Below are 20125 nucleotides of genomic sequence, written 5' to 3'. Positions count from 1 at the left end.
TTTTTTTCTTTATCAACTACCATTTATTTCGATTTCCGTCCCTGTTAACCTCCGCGGACTTGGCCGTCGTGGAAAAGCTAATTTCGATTTTCCAGGACACCGGCGTGCCGTGAAAAATCCAATGGTCGAGTTGGCGGTGGGAAAACGTTCCACGAATTCTCGCTGCTCTCGGACTTCGTTTTCGGTCTATCTTGCTGCCTTTATTTTCGAGCCACGTAAATTCTAATAGGAAACGAATTAAGTCTTTTTTTTCCTCTCTTTCTCTCTCTCTCTTTATTTCTCTCTTTCCTCGGCCATTCCTCCTTCTCGTAGAGTTTCCACTTTGTCCGTAGGAAAAACGAGCGGCGCCGCCGCCATGCCATTCCGCGCGGTTTAAGGCCGCCGAGAGACGCGACGCTCGACTTCATGGTACAGATTCGAACTTATACGGACGTGCAGGGCCGGCGTAAAAAATTATTTCACAGAATTACTGGTGAATACTGTGAAAAATAATAGATCTCAAAGTTTCTGTATATGTGTTGTAGGGGGTTGTAGGGTATGCGTATATCATATAAATTATTCATTTATATTTTACTTAAAACTTTTGTTTAATTAAATTATTCTCCTTTTTATATTATTATATAAAAAAAAAATAATACATGTTATATATCAGAATAATAAAAAAGTAATTATAAAGAGTAAAAAAAATTGTAAACATACAGAAAATGTAGCAAAATATCAATAATATTATATGTATATGAAAATATTCGTACATTTGATCGTCACATATTTCTATATATATATATTCGAGATTCGAGATCCCCGTAAAATCTCTCCAGCCGGAGATCTCCGGCCCTGTCCGGACATGTATATATCTCTACGTACGCGCGAAAATATATGTAACAAGAGGATAAGGGACGTGGTGGTCTCACACATAGGGCGTAGAACGAGCGAGGGTAAAGAACCGCCGCGCTATCGGCCCCCCTCCCCTCCCCCCATCCATCCCCCTGCGCCCTTTCCGACCGTCCGCCCGTCCACCCCACATCTCTTTCCCTCTGCACCGCGTCTCCTCCGACTTCCAATTAAAACTGTTTCGCTTTACCCTGTGCCTTTTTCCCTCTTTTCCCCTGGCGCGGTCGGTCCGCTTCTTCATTTTTCAAGATTTTCCTCTGATGCCAGAAGGAAGCGAGAAAGAGGGTCTCGAGAGGGCTTTTCCTTCGCTCTCGGGTCACTCAACGACGAAAATCTTCTAACGAGACGTAATGCGACGATGTCGCGCGTACCCGACCCGTCGATAAAACGAGAGGCTCGGCTTGATTTGTTCCCGAAGAACGAAAACGCGATGATTAGTGATGATTATCGGCAGGCCGGAAGTCAGTCGCGATCAGTGAATTAACAAAGTACGAGTGTTTTTATAATTGGATGTAAGACGATATACTCTATTTTGGAAATTAGATTCTGTTTTTGTAAAAAAGAATAATTTATTTATATAAAAAATTTTAATTAAAATTTAAATGAAATATGAAAGATAAATTTATTTATTTATTTTAATGAAATACAATTTCAATAAAAATGTGGAAGATGTAGTGAGAATAAAGAGAGAATATATACGTGATACGAGATATACATATCAAATTAATAACGCTAAGACGATAAAATAGATTACATCGCGAAACTAGACGGCCATGCGCGATAGATCGCGATTTCAAGTAGCAATGGCGGATCCAGAAAAAATCTTTGATTACGTTAGGAATACGATACTTTAGTCTGCGCAATGTCTTTATGAAACTAATCACGCGCGTATATAATTATTTAGCGTTTTATATATCTTAATTGTATTATAGTAAATTGATACAGAAGCACACGCACTCGAGAGATGGATGCACCGCGAATGCACGGCGGAACATTTTCACGAGATGTTCCGAATATTGCGATAAATTGTGAACGCTACCCGATATTAGAACGACGTAGTGATTTTCTCTCCCTTAAGTAAAGTGGTTGTTCTAAATTCTGGCATGGCTTCCATACATAAATTCTAGGATAGCGCAAGGAGATGGATGGACAGCGTATATGAACTTAAGATAATTCAACCGCTTTAGGATTCACAGGAAAAGCTGGAGGATCTCCAGCATATATCCAATGTTGCATGTGATGTAATTGATAAAAGAACCAAAATAGTGTGTGTGTATATATATATATATATATATATATATATATATATATATATATATATCCGTTTTCGATAATATTTTTATAACATTCTCTCTCATTCTTTTGCTCGTGCAATTTAAGCAATTTATCGGGAATTACTTCATTCGAAAGTGAATACAATCTAAGATGTAACAATTATTTTTAGCTTTACGAAGATTCAGTAACCTTGTTATAAGCTTAAACATTCTCTCACTTTGATTGGTTAAATTTATGGATAGCGTATTTATATACATGCAAATTATTCGCGTCTTCGGCGAAATCGTATATCGATATTTGCAACAAAAATAATCGCTCTTTTAAATATTTAAAATTATATATCTCTTTCTTTTAAAAGGAAATTAGTAGGCTACAAATATGTCTAAAATGAGAAAGTAATCTCATCTCACACATACATATACACAAATTTTTTGTTATACGAGAAAGTCAAATTCATTCTATGCTTATAATTTACATGCATTACATTGTAGAAAAATCTCTCTCTCTCTATATATATATATATATATATTTAATATAATTATGAAAAATGAAATAAATGTATAGGGACACGAATTGTAGATAAGCAAGTCTTTTTAATTACTAGATTTATGAAACTACAATTTCTATTTATAGACGAAGATTGTGGTTCTCTCACACGACTACCGCTGGCACGTGAAAATATGCGGAGCTTTATCTGATGCGCGATATAGTATTAATTCGTTTCGCTCTGAAAGCTAATCCAGACACGAGACTAACCCTTGTTCATTTTCTTCGTCCTGCACCCCAAAATTCGTCCACTCTGCTCTTTGATACGTGACCAGGCTCCCGAATCGTTTGTTCACTTTCCCCCTCCTAAATCTCTGTAGATATTGCTACGATGTTGCTTTATACGACATTTTATCCCGGAACGTTTTCACGCGTATTTTTTCAGCGAAAAGAAGTGGCGTGAGCACAATTTATATATCTTTTATCGGAAAGAGATATTCAAAATTTAAGCAATCCACAATGCACAGCGAATTATTTTATTCAATACGTTACCTCTGTTTTGCTTTTCTTTTTTTTTAATTTCATATTTACACTACAAATTATTATTGATTATTATTATTATTGTATAAAATTATAATCGCATACTATTGTTTGATTAAAATAATCATCATTGTGCTGTCGAATTATACTTATAATATTAAATTATTAAAAAAATTACCTAACAGAAATCAAATTAATTAATATTATTGGTAATCAATTTCCGTGTCGAAAGAACACGTCCAATAATCCGAAGACAATCTGACGATCTGGGTGGAGAGCCTCTTGATTCCACCGGCGAATGCTTCGTTCCCGGTTTCCGTACCTGGGATTTTGAAAAAAAGATAAAGAGAGGGGGAAAAGTACCTCCTCTAATAAATTCCATTAGGCATGGGCTCTTGCGCGTAAGGGCCCCGATATTATGTTACGCGTTTTGACGTGCGCTCTCAATGGGCGCGCATCCATTACGCGCGGGCCCGGTGTGCGACACCGGTCTCCTTCGAGGTCAGAACTCATTCAAGCAACCGGGACACGGTCCTTTGGTGCCCTACCACCGATCTTGGGATCCCTTCACCGACGAGGACCCAATCCGCGCAAACCAGGCGAGCATAATTCGATTCACGAATGCTTCGCTTCTTCCTCTACCCGCGCGCGCGTCCTTTGTCGCGTGATGCTCATCCTGGATACCGGATAGCGGCACGCAAGATCCTGCCTTTTGTCAGTGCTCCCACTTTCTCTCACTCTCTATCCCGATCTCTCTCTTTCGGTCTGTTTTTATTTATTCTCCTCGAGAGCGAACGACGACGAGATCGCTCGCTCGAGCTGCTAAAACGAGAGAAGGAGCGACAACGACAGGGTGAGATCCTTCAAGTAACTGTCGGGACAATACCGACTCCCGCCGATCTATTAGCAAGAATAACGACGTGCCACAGACTCTTCTGCCTCGATGGCTCTGCAAGAATGAATAGACTGCTAGCGTTCGAGCTCTCTCTCGCTCTCTCTTTCTCTTTCTCTCTAATTGCGCCAACGCTTCATACGTAACGAACGGATTCAGGGGTTAACAAGTTTCGGCGTTCAGGTAGAAATAGTCGACGAGACATATGTCAATTTTAGTATCTTCTTCATTGAAATCTCCATCGGCGGAAATTATCGCGGCTCCCTCGAACATTTTGCATTCCGCGACAAGATGAAGGAAATGTCGGCAACTACACGATTTGACTGAAAATGTTAATGTAAAAAGCCATACATATCGTACGTTTAATATTGCGCGCTGATTTGGGAGTTTGTGCAGCATTGTTGTATTAATTAAAATTTAAATAGCCATCGTCGGGAATTATTAATATAAGGATTCACACACACACACACACACATGTGTGTTTATTGGCCGAATGCATCGGAGGAATAATAAAGGAATTTCACATTTGGTATTACGAACGTAATTATTACTAATTACAATAATATATATTAATTTGTTTGCAAATTATAAAATACAATAATCACAGCTTTTATATTCACGGCCCATTTTGTTCGCCTGTATTCTAGACAAATGAAAAAAGAACATTTTTTCGAAGTATCTTTTAACTTTCGAGAGCCCTTGAGGCATTATGTCAGTTTACGCATCTCTATCTCTATCTTTATCGATGAACTGGTGCACATTAGTAATAATATCAAATGATGCTTTTTTAGGAGAGGAGAGAGAAGGAGAAGAGGGAATTTAAAAGGAACGGTGAGAACGAAATGTCGAAACTGGGAAAGTTCGGTCGTAAAAGGGTCGAGTGCTCTTGGGTGAACCAAATCAAGGGACGGAAGAAAGGGTGACGGAGGAAGGAATGGGGAGGTCGCGTAAGCAAAGCACGAATCGAAGTTGGTAGCTACGGTAAATGGGGGTAGGAGGAAGGACGAAGGGGAGACGAGCACGCGATTAGACGAGATTGAGAAAGTCCTTTGTCGTCGTATGGGATAAAACTTTCTTTTTTCCTTCATCTTCCATTCGCCCGGCTCCTTTCGCTCTGCCTTTCTCTCTGTCTTCTTCCGCCGCCTCCTGTTGCGCCCTTTATCGTCCAATGAGATATCAGACGATATTCGTTACGACCAGCAGAAAAAAGTACGAACGAGTCCACCTCATTGACTGGCACTCGATGCAGAAGAAATGGCTCGAATTTCTCGTCTCGACTCCCTTCGGATCTTTTTTGTGCTATTCGAACTCGTCGATACAATATTCGAGTTCGGATATTCGAATGATATCGATTGGTATAGTTAATTAATTATTATCAGTGATAGGCAAAATAATATCTGAAATATTGAAATTTGTATATCATTTAAAACACTATTTTAAAAAATTTAGTTAATTTTACGGACTAGAAATAAATATTAATATTAATATTAATAATGATTGTATTTGGAATAAATATTTTCTATACATTTTTATCTATAGTATCTTTAGGGAAAATAAATTTTCAAGTAATATTTTATTTAAACGGAAATATTTAAATGTAATTGTTTGAAATAGTCTGCATTTACAGTGTGTCGATCATTGATTATTATTCACATCTATATAAATCAATTGATAGCTAAAAAAATTTATCTATAAATTGTTATCAGAATGTCTTCATAAGCAAGAATAGGAAAGAATGATATTTTACTATAATATCAAGAAGATATATTGCGATAAATGGTAAATTACAAACAAAGTGTTCTCTAACGCAGACACGTGAATACAAACTGTGTGTGTTGCTTGAACTATCCTTCTCTGACCGAAATTTAACTTTGCAACCGCTTGTGTTTACCCCAGTATATATATATGTAAAGCTGTCGCTGAATATTGCATTTCGCGTCTAATAATATAATCTGCTAACCCTCTTTCGCCGAGAATATGTTGAAATAAATAGCATAACAGCCTTTTATACGTTACAAACCTCCGCGAATCGCATCAGGCGACTTTTCATTTTTAATATCTCCCGACGATCTTTCCAATCCGCATGACGCATCTGCAAATCCGTGTCGTTGCCTCGCGTATTTGCACTCAAAAGTGAACTTTTGTTGGATTTGGCTTAAAAAAAAAAAAAAAATCCAGATTGCTCGCGGATAGAGTTATATGTGCCTAGCGGTTTTCCATCTGGCATCTATCCACCCCCGACGGCCGCGATAACGGTCGACGCGTGTGAACCGCGTGCCTAATCATGAGATCGGCTCAACCCTTTGCCAGATGAAAACCCAGACCACCTGCCCTGGATTACTTGGGAGCATTATAAGCCTCGAGACCGCCAGCCGCCCTAGATTCTGGGACGAATCCTCGCGCCGACGTGTCGACCTGGCGCTTTTCTTACCAAACGGCCTGTACCGACTCTCTATTCTAAAGTGATCTAGTTTTAAAAAGATTCCGTATTTTCAATTGTCAGTTAACTGCCGAAAATAGTTTTGGTTTAATAAAAACGAATACCTGAACTCTTCCTTTTTACGACAGTTTAGAATGGTCGATTTTAAGTTTTATTACATCGGTGACTGAAGACAAATTATACAATGCAATAAAAGCTTGCCTTTTCAAGGAAAAAATTTCAAGGCTAAACGATTTTCTTCTATTGAAAGCTTCGAAAAAATCCCTTTTAAAACACGTTCACACTTTATAAACGCCGAAATATATAACTCTATTGTCAGCGTACTGAGCAATTAAAGGAGAAACTCTCTGTCTCAATCTTTTTAAATTAAAAACTATTTTTCATTGTTGTTGCAGGGTGTTTATTGGACAGTTCGGCACCGCGGGGCCCGCCTGATGTGCCACCCCGTAATCCCGCAATGAGCCGGCTCAACGGAAGACTGCCAGGAAGTCACGCAGCGAGTGATCACGAACGCGATCCCGATCTCGAGCCATCCTGCCTCGTACGCACCCCATCCGGTAACTTCTACAATATACCAAGTGAGTCCGCAAGTAGGGGTCATTAAGTCTGATTTAGTGGAAACGAAGAGTGAGCGGAATATATACGTGGGAAACGACGCTTTTCCCCTTTTTTCCCTCTGTGTCTATGAATACCTCGGCAAATCCGAAATCGATTCATTTTTTTGTGAAACGGAAATTCCAGTTACACCTTTTCTCACAGTTTTAATCATAAATTATCGCAGTAAAATGATAAATATTCAGAGAATATTTAACGCGTAAGAATATTCAAACATAAAACTTTGTACAAACTTTTGTTATTTTTAATTGCTCGTAGCAGGAGAACTGTCGAGATCTCTACATCTTTATTACGAAAATTATCAAATGCAAAGAATCTGTTGGTCAAAGAATCCGTAGGCGATATTTCAGGTAATATCCGCACATTTTCCCCTTTCATCTCTCTGTCAGACAGCCCGTTCTCCGTTACCTTAATTAAGGGGAATATCGATCCGAGAAAACTTTTTTTCTCTCTCTTACCTGGTCAGGTAGTTCTGTCACGAAATGAAAGAGACTATTTTTGTAGCTGTCCTGATTTTTTCTTGTATCTCCCCGATCGATTTGTGCAAACATAAACATAAAACTAAATTATTACTAAAGTATCCCAACAGAGAAATATCAACACGCATCAATATTTGGCGGATGAGGAGAATAACGCGAGCGCGAGTGTCCTGGCAGGGTGTGTCCTCCGATAATGTCGTCGATGTTTGCGCCAGCTCGTCGAAAGAAGGCTTAAGCGTGGGACGATGGCGAGTGACATTTTTTGACGAGGGTATACGTCGTAATCAGCGGTAACCAATGAGGGGGTCAGCCAACGAGGGAAGGGGGCAGCGTCAATAATTTCTAGATCCTCTCGCGCGGGAGCTCGACGTATCTTATCGTCTCCGAGTTTTTCAAAGGCTCCTCGGAAGCCACGCTGAGGTACCTGAAATGTTTCTTTTTTTTACGAACTTTTCGTGCGCCTCTGTTTGCCGAAGGTATCCCGACAGTATTCTTTCGCTTTATCTTGGAAAAGCAAGGCACGTGATAGCGCCCGTGTCCGGCGAGATGCTCGCGTGTTTCGCGTGAGAAAACGCGGTTCTCTTCACGTGAAATAAAAGTTGGGAATAAAAGCTCCGGGGCTTGTTGGAGTAGTTAACTTCGCTCTAACAAGCCTCGTACGATTCTCTAAATTTAGTCATCGGATTGGATCGGTCTGGTTTGGCTCGCCAACTTAGCTTTTCACGAGTAGCCTTCAAACTTGCGCTCGTATAGGCAAATTAATTACAAATTTAATTTAAAGTATTGTAACATGGAATAACATTGCATTGCCAGTGGCAACTTCTCAATGAAATTAAAAAAAAAAATACTCGATCCATTCGATGTCTAGAAGACGTGAAATGGAAAAAAAAGCAATAGAGATCGCGCGAATATTGGAATTGCTGTATCGCAAGTTGTTGAATACTATTATTCATGCTGCAATTTTGCATTTTTAAAATCTTTCTCGATTCTTTAGAAAATGTACTCTCTTTAGAAAGTCCAGAACTTCAAGTTAACGCAAGACAAAGATAAATAGATGATTTCCATATTGAGTTTAACAGCGATACTCGAATTTATTACCCCGTGCTGTGCGGCGAAGGACTTGTCCTTAGTCCTACCACTGAGCGCACTCGAGGAAAGAAAAGGGCATCTTGCGGCGACATTTTTCGAGACACTTCAACGAGTGGTGCGCGTGGTATCGACTACGGAGAGAAAACAACCTAACCGTTTTCTCATATAAAGTGTCCCCGGATCTGCTCGGGAATAGCGTCCGGCGCACAAGAGTCGCCCGCGCACCCGGTCTCCTACCTCTTGTTTAGCTCGTCATAAAGATTTTTCAAATTCCACAGTCGAGTGCCGGGGGTTGACTTTTTGCCGATGTGTCTTTGTGTATGTGTGTATACCCCTTGCGTCGTTTTTCTAAAGCGAATCCTAAACCGTCTTAAAGGTTCTCTTGAAAGCTATGAGATAGCTCGACCCGTGATTTACGATCCTTCGACATATTGACTGCCCGGTTACGGCATTGCCTGACGCTTATGACTGTCTGCGTAATGCTTAGCTCCATTTATAGTCGAGATTTCTCTTTTCTAGGGGGGGGAGTCACCTTGCTCGCTCATATTCGTTTTCTGGATATTCTCTAGACGAAACGTGGACCCATGTTTGTTACGGTTGTAAATTGTATAATGTGTAAATTGAAAAAGGGTTTTTACGAAAATAAAAGAACTGCGTTACTTAAAAGTACATCTATATGTACTTTTGTTCGGCACATCTTTTACAACAAACTATATAATATGTATTCATATAAAGTAACATTCGAATTTTTTTAACCCTTTTCGTTTCGTATATTTTTATAATACATGATATTGATAACCATTTATTCATTTATACTTAAATATTTATAATATTGAAAATGAAAGAATGTATAATTATATATTTATTTTTCTTTATTTATTTTTATTTATACTTAAAAATATTATACTTTTAAATTTTATTATTATTACTTATTTTTTATAATATTTAATTGTTATTATCTATATTAAGTTTTTTTTTTTTTTTTTTTTTTTTTTTACATTTATATTTTCTCTGTATTATAAAGAATAGAAATTAATTATTGAAATTTTTTCAAAATATCTATATTTCAGTCTCTGTAACATTGGATGTGTCGCATATGTTTCACGTCGCTTGAGGAAATTTATTTCGCAGCTTTCAGTGAAAGTATATAACTGAAAATGATAGCGCTAGACGGAAAATTTAATCGCTCAAATGATTTAATGCGACCAACGAAATCTCAATCCTATGCGTATTCACATTCAACCCTTTCCTGGGCTATCCTTCGCGCGGGGACGCCTCTCGCGAGCGCATCATCTACAGTAAATCACGTGGCAGGTCGCCAATTAGAGTGATTTCTCGCCGGCGAACCGCCGATTAGCAGATATTCCCCTCTAATTCGATTCCGGGCGATGGGGGTCGACGTCTCGTGCGCCTAAGCATTCCGGAGGAAAAAATAAAAACGAAAGGCACCCTCGGGATAGAGAGCGGAGTAATCCCCGAAATCACCGTAATCACGGATATCTGCCTAAATGGCATAATCACTGGATTTCGGCGGGGCCGGAGCGCCAACACCTGCAATTAGCGGCGGCTTCGGGGGGTCAGCAGCTCCGGCCTGGGCCCTCTTCTTCCCACGCCCGCGTTTTACCGATATCGCTGTGGTATGTGTAAAGGTACGGGAAAAGAGCGGATTCTCCCCGCAGTATAAGAAGAGACAAGAGGCGCGCTGAAGTAACAAGCTCTCCATCTCTTCCCCCCCCCCCTTTCTCTCTTTCTCTTTGCCTGCCGCTCTTCTTCTTTAGCTTCTCGAAAATGGGTTTCGCGAAGCAGTCTCGAAAGGGGCTAAGTGTCAAGAACAACACAGCTCGAACTCGAATGTCGCCTGCGCGCGTAAACGTGCAAAGTGGCTCATTAATATTCAAAACGCTGCTGCGGAGCGCAGCGTTTTAAATTGCACATCGCGCGATCGCGCATGATATCTCGCCGCACGAATAGCCGGGTTAAACATCTAAAATTAATTCGGAGCTTCGTTACAAACATAAATACATTTCAGCTGCGTTTATTTCTATTTTTTATCAATCATTATATACCCGGCATTGAGAATATTCAATTCAGATTTCCTTCCTTTTTCATGCGATATTTCCAGCTAATCATAAATCATTTTATGTTACATCGTTTTATCATTTTTTGCGGCCGAAAATAAATTTCAAAAACGAGCATTTTATAATACCCGTTCGAAAAGACTTTATATTTTATCGTGTCTCCAATAGAGATATCTTACATATAATATTTTAATAGCATATCACGCGACAGAGAAACATAATAGAATTTGTGCGATTCCGCCATTCCGTATTGGAAACTTGTATTAGAGATTCTCTCGGTTGAGGATCAACGCGTTAATACTATCATTCGTGTATATTGTTACGAATGTGATCCCTCAAACCATCATCATTCACCACTAATCATCAGTACTGTCGTCGCGACAATCTGCCGAATATGCCTGATGTATTTTGTACATGACATTGCGTTTCATAACTTTCAAAATCGCTGAAGGAACATTTTAAAGAAGACGAAAATAGAGAGAAAGTGGAAAAGAATTTTGCTGTAAAATACATTATTCGATCAAATTAGCTTCGTTCAAATAAAAATAAGTAAAGATTCTTCTTACGACGTATTTACTTTTCCTGCCTTTAAGACCCTCTCTGGTGGTTTTCCAAACGCAGACAGTTCTCCCTTCACACGACTCGCATTCTGCTTGTTTGAAATTCAAGCCGAAACCGCGATGAATCATATACTTATCGATTCAACAGGAGAGCCACCGTCTCGCTCCTTTCTTTTACTTCACGCATATATACGACGTAGAACGGACGGAAAGACGCTCGCTCGCGTCTGGCATCACAAAGAATGTCTGGTCGTTCACCGGGAAAAGTCTCGCGCTGAAAATGAAGAATCGACACGTATCGTAATTTATTTAACGGCCGACCACGCCTCACGTTCGTCGACCATCGCGTCTAATTATACGTTTCTCATAATCGGAAATACTGCTTGCGAGGGGTGTCATTATCCCGTCGAATCGCAACGGCAAACATTTTTAACTACATTTGACTGATAGAGTGTCCACGTCAAATCTGCGTAGTGTCTATTGCGTGCTGTCTATTAGGAGTTCTAACGATATCGTTTACCTCCGAGAATCAGTTAGTTTAATGGAGCAATTAATCCTGAATGCGGAGCTTTCAAAGATTGAGATATAATCGTATCCTCTTGCGAAAACTCGTCGAGTATAAGCTATCTCGCGTATACTAACTTCCGCGTATTACAATGCTTATAATGCGATTTCGTATGCATTACGTAAAATGTAAGCTACATCGCGTTGAATTGCATTTACATTTCGGCGGCGAAAAAACTTGACAACGAGAAGAAGGGTGGGGAGGAGGGCGGGGGAGAAGAAGGCGCCGTTTCCCACGAGAAATTTCGCCGATCTGTCAGACGCGAATATAACAAACTATCTTCATCGTCTCATCTTTCGTTTCTTCTACCTTGTTGCAGAGATACCGAAGAATGAATACAACAACAAGAATCAGTCTACGGGGAACAGTCCAATAAAGGTGGAGCTGCAGAACAACATGGACAGGTAAGAGTCGTACGTGCCGCGCGCATACCGCGTAATATTTTTCTTCTCTCTCTCTCTCTCTCTCTCTCTTTCTCGAACGGCGAATTGTGTCGTTCGTGAATGAATTGAATCGAGGTGCGAGCCGAGAAAACGCGTGTTTCGAAAACCTCGACAGACGGACGAGGAGAACGGTGGCGATCGACTTCTGCGTTCTCCCGGCTTCTTTCTTTGCGCCACTCGACAGACCCTCATGAATCATCTATTCAGCCGACACGGACACAATGAGTTAATGTTCGAGCGCGGATTGTCATCCCTCAAGGAAAAGACGTCCCTGGCCCGCGCGTGACTGCTCGCCGTGAAAAATCGTCGGTCCTTTGGGTCCTTACGACGCATTCGCCACAGATCCTCGAGAAACGCTGCTCTCGTTGAGACTCGCAAAACGGTCGCTGCGTATTTACCGAACACGTAAAACGAACTTCTTGCGAATAGGGACACAACGGAGTTTGATATCCGAGCGAACGGATTCGAGTCTCTCCGGATTTTCGCGCTATGCAAATTTACCAAATGACATTAACGCGCGCTCGAAAGTTAGATTAATTATTTTCCAGAAATTGAATGAAACGATATTGATTTAATACGAGATAGAAAAGGTAATTTCATAATGAAGTAATGCTGATTAGTAATCGATCTGACATTTAATTGCGTTCAATATATTTTTCTACTTATTATTAATTGTCAGAGTAAAAAAGAATATTATGAAGAATTCGTCATTTCACATTAAAACTTGTGAATATTTTTATAAGTATCAAATAAAATGACAGGATTGAAAATTTTTTTGATTCGCGTAAAAAATCACACACGCAATACGTTTCACTTATATCTTTATTAAAAATCAAAACAACGAGGTATGGTAAAAATGTAAATGTGGCAAAATCAAAGAGTTAACGTTCAAAAACGTCGGATATTTCAATATTGAAACTTTGTAACGAATAAGTCAAACACTCGGTTAAACATTTCGACATTCGGCTGTAAAATAGAGAATTCAGAGACCTGGAAGTTTCACTCGGAGAACTCCAAATCGTCCGCTTTTATTTTGTTTGCGCGATAGAAAAAGAAAAAACTGCGCGCGGTCCAATCCGCGTAGAATCAACAGCGGAAACGAGGACGCCTGGAGAGAACGGTAGACACCGGCTGGTTCTCATTTTTTTTCATTATCACGCGGTGCAACGAAAGCAAACGCGCTTTCCGTTCGCGCTTCAGAATCCGACGGTTGCGTTTAAATATTTTGGTTAGACATTTGTGAGTTACTTGGAAACGGCGGCGGCGGCAGCGGCAACTGTTCACTACAAACACACTGGAGGGCTGCTGCTTTTCTATGGGAGTAGATAACGACCGAGAATACATTGCGCAAGTTTCTCGAACGCTACGAAGGAAAGAGAGAGAGAGAGAGAAGAAGAAGAAGAGAGAGCAACTCTGTATTATAGCGAAACTTCGACAATTCGACCGAATGCGCTTGAAAATTGGACTGAAGTACCGAATTCCTCGACGGTGTTTCTCTAATTACAACGGCGGCGCATCGAGAAATTATGTAACATCGTGTAACGATTCGACTCGGACCGCTATCTAACTTTTCGGATAAAACAGCGGGATAAAGATTAATCTCTGACCGCTAACGAGCGGGCGGATGATCGTTAACGACGATGCGTATTAGACGAATTTGCTACCGGCGAAGAGGAAGAAAGAGGGAGAGGGAGGAGGGAGAAACCGAAAATTTAAATGCGTGGTCGCCGCTACAAATCGACTTTCATCGATTTTCAGGGTACCTTTACCTTACGGGCACGCCCCGTCGATGATCCCGATGAGGAGACAAAGCATCCGCTGTCATTTCCGCAAGGGAATCGATTGGTGTAGCTGGAAACTAATTGCCATAGTAGTAATTATGCTCTCGCTCTGCTTGACCGCGGCATTAACCTACGTTGCAGGTAATTATTCGCATATTGCATTCCGTGCAATGGTACTTTTCTTTGTTTCATATCTCTTATATACATTATCAAATATAATCCTAAATTCATATAAAAATATAATATAGATTAAAGACTTCCGTTTAAAAAATACGTCATATTTAATCAACAATGCGGATATCATGAAGATATCAAACGTATATCTAGCTTATTTTTTTGTGAAGCAATTTTGAAATAATGTATGAATGAAATTGTGTACGAAATGAAATATAATAACAAGATAATTTTCAATAAACTAACATCATATCCACTCCTAATTGATTTCTCATTAAGCGTCCAATTTAGTGAACTGGTCGTACCAAGGCACGAAGGCGTGCACGGTCCTGGTGGGCGAGAACACGGACGCAAAGCCGTCGTCGAGCGAAGCGAACAAGACGTCCACGTCGTCCACTTCAACGTCGTCGCAATCGGGCGGCAGGACGCGGCAGCCATCATCGTCAGGAGGTAGTATTAGCTCGTCGGATAGCATGTTGCTAGATGGTGTCGTATACAGCCGCAAGCGTAGGGACACGTTTAACAAGCATGCCTTGCACCAAACTATCGCACCGCCACCCCCTCGTGACCCCGAGAAGTCGTCCTTGACTCCGACCGTCCTCGAGGCCTCGGGGTCCGGGCAGCGATCAGTCCCGTTGCATGAGAAGTTCCCCGGTAAGGTTGTGCATGATCCGGAGCATGCAGACGGTCCAGATCCGGCGAAGGAAGCTGTCGACCGTTCTTTCGAAGCTGTCGAGGTCGCCGAGGAGTCGCTTGTCGTGAATGTCTCCGCCACTACTACTAATTACTCGTACGATCATATCACTGTCGCTGTCGATCATCTCACCTCTTCGTCCTCTGTCTCTGTCGGTTCTGGTCATTCTTCCGCGTCAACTTCCGAATTCAATCGCGAATCACCCGATGACAAAGGGCCCGGCACATCGTCCTCGGGGCTTTTCACCGAAATTTTTCCGGCTATCGACAAAGACATTATTGATGTGTTCGAAAAATCGGCGACGCCTGAAGGAGACATTGCCACGAAAACTCCGATCGCGAAACTCATCCACGATAACTTCACGAATTTCGACCGCGATACCGATAACACTGGCACGTCCGAAAGTTCGGACATTGGCGAAAGCGGAAACGATTTCGAGGCTACGACGTCTGCATCCGACGCGGAGTACGCGAAACTTGGCGCGGATAGCAGCGATTATGACCGAGTAGTTGGCGGAACTACAGAAAATGACGAAAGCAACGTTTCTCCCGTCGATTATAACGGTAATACTGTAGATGCTGCCGATAGCATTGTAGAAGCTGTAACAGAAGTGCGCTCGATTGAACTAACGGAGGATCAAGGATCGAACGTAAGTAATTCCAATACGAGCGAACAGTTAGTGTCTGTAGAAATGAATCGAAACGAAGTAGACGCTAGCACGATTTCGTCTAGTATAAACGTAGATGATAAAACGGCATTTAATATATTATTAAATAACGACGAGAAAACTGAAGAATCTGAAGAAGATATAATCAAGATTGAAGATAATCGCTACGATAAATCTAAAGAAAAAATTAGCTCGAACGAAAACAATAGATCAGCTGCCTTTACGGAAAATATCTCAAAGACAATAAATATGGCCACGAAATCAATAGGATCTCAGATACTGGATATTGTGAAAGAAACAAGAGAGCTTTCTCGGGAAAGTTCGTCGTCCGAGTCCGAAGCCTCATTCAATGTCGTTAACGTTCCTGAACAGTCCGAGGAACTTCAGAGAGATTATCCCGTACCGATCTACAGCTATGGACAAGACGAGATAGAGATTGTCGATCTTCATCATAAGAAGCAATCGATCGCAAAAACGAAAGAATCTACTAAATCATCTGAAATTCTTAATAACAACGCAAAGATGAGCGTCGTTTCTCGAAAAGAACATAGAGATAAAGATGATCTACGAGTTATCATGAGAGAGGAAAACGACGACGAGCTGTTTCGGAAGTTTAAAGAGAAGTTCCATGAAGCGGCTGTCGAAGCTAACGAGCCCGTTGAAAATCCCTCGTTGATTAGAACTAATTATAATTCACCTCGAGCGAACACTCTGCATGAAACGGTGCATGATTCATCGGACAACGCGTCACCTAGGTTCCCCTCTAATACAGATCATCTGTCAAACTCACCGATCGCCCAACGGGTGCAGATAGTAGAGGTGCCCGTATACCGTGATGTTCATTCCGTCCCATCATCGTCTTCATCGTCGTCATCACCGCATCGAGTGCTCATAAATGTAACGATCACCGCCGACAATCCATCTGCCGCTTCTTCAAGACCGCTGTATGTCCTCTCGGTGTCGGTGCCGACAGAGGACGGCTATTCGTCCGGGATTAACGTCGATCAAGCGCAGGTGCCGCTTGCAGCGAGCATGAAAAAAATCTCTGCTAAGGACGCCGAATCGATAAACGCGATCGATACGCGATTACCGCCACCGCCGCAACCACCTGCCTCGCCCCCGGCGCCCATCTGGGCCGGTGGCGAGTGCGAGTGCTCCTGTCCGTGCATGGGCTCGTCCTCTGACGAATGGGACAATTTTTCAGCGATCGACGACAATCTGGAGCAAGAGCTCGAGAACGTTAATGCCACTCTGTCAGACGACGAATTTCTAGAATCGAGAGAGGAATCGATGGATAAGAGGAAGCAAGATGCGGAATCAACGGCAAAAGATTCGGCGAAAATCAATGCGACGATTTTCTCCACCACTGAAAACTATTATCCCTCGTCAATGGACGACATCGCCACGAATAACGAATCAATCGACGGGACTTCTACTTCGACTTACGAGCCAGAAGTAAGCACCGGTTCGTGGGCTTGCTCGGGGAGCACTGCGCTGCCCCCCGAACCTACTATACTAATCCTCGAAGGTGAGGCCACGTTTACAATTGTTTCTCTCTTTCTCTCTCTCTTTTTCTCTTTATCTCTTTCTTTCTCTCTCTGTCTTATTCTTTTCCAAATCATTTCTTTTCAAACACGTTTTACTTTCTCTGTTTCGTCTTCGCTAATGCTCATCTTTTGCTTATTGTTTACTCGTGGATTTGTCAAATGCGAGTTTACATTAACTTGCCTGTATTGTAGTGATTAATTGTACTTTAGTGTTGTAGTAATTGTAATGTGCTTTGGATAGTGGGTAGCGTTATTATTTGGATAGCGTAGATTGCTGTAGTAGACACATAATTTTAAGTCCATTCCAGTGCACGAAATGTCACAATTAAATAGCCGTTAACGATTATTATACCGTATATATATATAATATATTTCACAAGAATAATCGGTAATCAGTATTATTTTCAGAAGAAAATTAATAGTTATCGGTCTAATGTAATTTATAAAATTGTGAGAATTAACTAAAAGTATCAAATAATACATTTAAAAATGAGAGAAAAAGATGTAACGCTCATAAAATGCCAACACGCATAAGCATCCATCCATTAGACCTGAGAACATTTTAACTTCCGTCGGATAATGTAATCTTGATGCCTCGTTAACATAAATTAATGCCAACTTTTTTTTAATAAACCAACTGTTTGATATAATCTATCGCAATTTGGTCAACCCAAATCACTCGTTGACCATAGATAGATAATTTAATTAATTGTACTAAAATTACTAAGGGCAATCCAGACTTATATTACCCGGCAGAAAGTCGAGCTCGATCGTGCGTTTTTTTTCTGATTACGACGTATGGATCCGCAGGTGCGCGAACTTTCCCGGCGCGGTCTTTCCCGCCCGACGGGACGACCTTCGCTCAGGTCGGTTTAGGACAAAAGCTCAGCAAGGAGATACCGCCGTATGGCTACTGGAACATGCAGTTTTATCAATCGGAGGCCGCCTACGTGCGTTTCGACTACAACATCCCGCGTGGTGCCAGCATCGGCGTATACGCGAGAAGGAACGCGTTGCCCACGCACACGCAGTACGATCTTCTGGAGGTTCTCAGCGGCTTCAAGGCTCGAACTACCAGGGCGTCCCATGTTAGTGTTATTGTATGTGCCGCTACCTTATTTTTATTTCACTCTTTTGTACAAAACCGATGGTCTCTGGTAAATTATTTTTTTTCATTTTTTTACTCACCCCCTAGTCGAACAATGATCAAACGTGTATGCGCATAGTCTGGCCAAGTAATAAATTCACACTTTCTTCACAGCCCTCGATTAAGAAAGAGGTAACTCAATACATGGAGCCGGGACACTGGTTCCTGTCGCTCTACAACGACGACGGAGATCCCCATGAAGTCTCATTTATCGCTGTGATCGCCGAAGATATGACACATAACTGCCCGAATGGTTGCAGCGGCAAGGGCGAGTGTCTCTTAGGTCATTGTCAGTGCAATCCTGGTTTCGGTGGCGAAGATTGCAGCGAGAGTGTTTGTCCTGTTCTCTGCAGCCAAAGAGGTAAGTTTTACCGCCGAAAAATATCTCTATCAGAAGTTAATCAATAACCGACTCAACTGTATCCTTGAATATTAAAAACGATTTACATATTTTTTTCTATATTTTCTTATATTTATTTATGTATCATATTACGTGCAATTATATTATTGCAGAAATATTGAGAAATTCACGATAATAGGATTTAATCGTTTCGTTGAAATAATATTAAATTGAAAAATCCGTATTGGAATTTTAATAAACTTCAAAAATCGGTTATTGGTTACGAGTTTAATTAAAATCCTATTAAAACAGAAAGAAATAATGATTGGAAAGTTTTTAACCGGTTAAAAAAAAACCAAGCGCCTGGTTACGGCTTTGTATATTGATTTCTTTTAAATAGAAATCAAAGCCGATTATATGTTTCACTTGCTTCGATATTGCATTTTTGCAAACAGTCACGATACATGCTAATTTTTTGATGCTTAACGTACTAACTTCTCCTAGTACTCTCGGTAGACAAGATACGTGTCTATACGTGATATTTGTGAAATAAAGTAAAATTGAATTGGAAAGTAGAATACAACAATAACTCAATGCAATTTCATCATTTCGGAATGAAATTGAATTGCGAGTATTCTGCGTATAGACAAGATTTCTCAGCTGCGATTGCTACATCGCCGTCGAATTTCAATTGTTAAAAGTTTCTATTCGAAAACAACTTTGCGAGTCTCGCACATGCACGTAAATAATTCCACGTCAAATAATCCCGTCGTTCAGGCGAGTACATAAACGGCGAGTGCCAATGCAATCCCGGCTGGAAGGGCAAGGAGTGCTCCTTGCGACACGACGAGTGCGAAGTGCCCGACTGCAACGGCCACGGTCACTGCACCAACGGCAAATGCAACTGTGTACGCGGCTACAAGGGGAAATATTGCGAGGAGGTTGACTGTCCGCATCCGACTTGCTCTGGCCACGGTTTCTGCGCCGAGGGCACGTGCATCTGTAAAAAGGGTTGGAAAGGAGCCGATTGCAGTCAAATGGACAAGGAGGCACTGCAGTGCCTGCCGGATTGCAGCGGTCACGGAAACTTCGATCTCGAGACCCAGACCTGCCTCTGCGAGCCCATGTGGTCCGGTGATGATTGCTCGAAAGGTGAGATGACAAATTAACGAATGTAATTTATGATCGGAAATCTATATATCGAGCATTTCGCGAAAAAATAATACTTACTCAATAAAAAACCAAAATTTTTATCTGAAAAAGGCATTACAAAAAAAAAATTATTATTGATTCTATTTTACAGATTGAAATTTCATCTGTTTTATATTTTCCTGTTTCCAAATATTTTTAATGATTATATTTTATATTTATCTTCTGATTCTAGATTTCTGTATTTTTAAAAATATATTTAAAAATAATTGT

General features: G+C 40.9%; 1 protein-coding gene across 7 annotated transcripts in view; it reads left to right on the top strand.

Annotated features, from left to right (window-relative positions):
• Ten-m (teneurin transmembrane protein Ten-m) overlaps window positions 1–20125 on the top strand; it is a 525552-nt gene that overhangs the window by 488624 nt on the left and 16803 nt on the right. For 3 of the 7 annotated variants that reach the window (XM_070305177.1, XM_070305179.1, XM_070305178.1), the window contains 7 exons: window positions 6920–7102; window positions 12230–12314; window positions 14112–14275; window positions 14588–14758; window positions 18027–18316; window positions 18478–18724; window positions 19481–19855. In XM_070305177.1, coding sequence (XP_070161278.1) covers window positions 6920–7102; window positions 12230–12314; window positions 14112–14275; window positions 14588–14758; window positions 18027–18316; window positions 18478–18724; window positions 19481–19855 — 1515 coding nt within the window. Of the gene's footprint in view, window positions 1–6919; window positions 7103–12229; window positions 12315–14111; window positions 14276–14587; window positions 17198–18026; window positions 18317–18477; window positions 18725–19480; window positions 19856–20125 lie in introns of those variants that run through there. The other 4 variants (XM_070305175.1, XM_070305174.1, XM_070305173.1 and 1 more) reach the window with 3 other exon arrangements.

This window comes from Polyergus mexicanus, unplaced genomic scaffold (genome assembly GCF_030449975.1).
Source record: "Polyergus mexicanus isolate NDT 795.1 unplaced genomic scaffold, iyPolMexi1.0 SCAF_12, whole genome shotgun sequence".
NCBI classification, from domain to species: Eukaryota; Metazoa; Arthropoda; class Insecta; order Hymenoptera; family Formicidae; genus Polyergus; species Polyergus mexicanus.
This window is presented reverse-complemented; position numbering and strand designations above follow the sequence as displayed.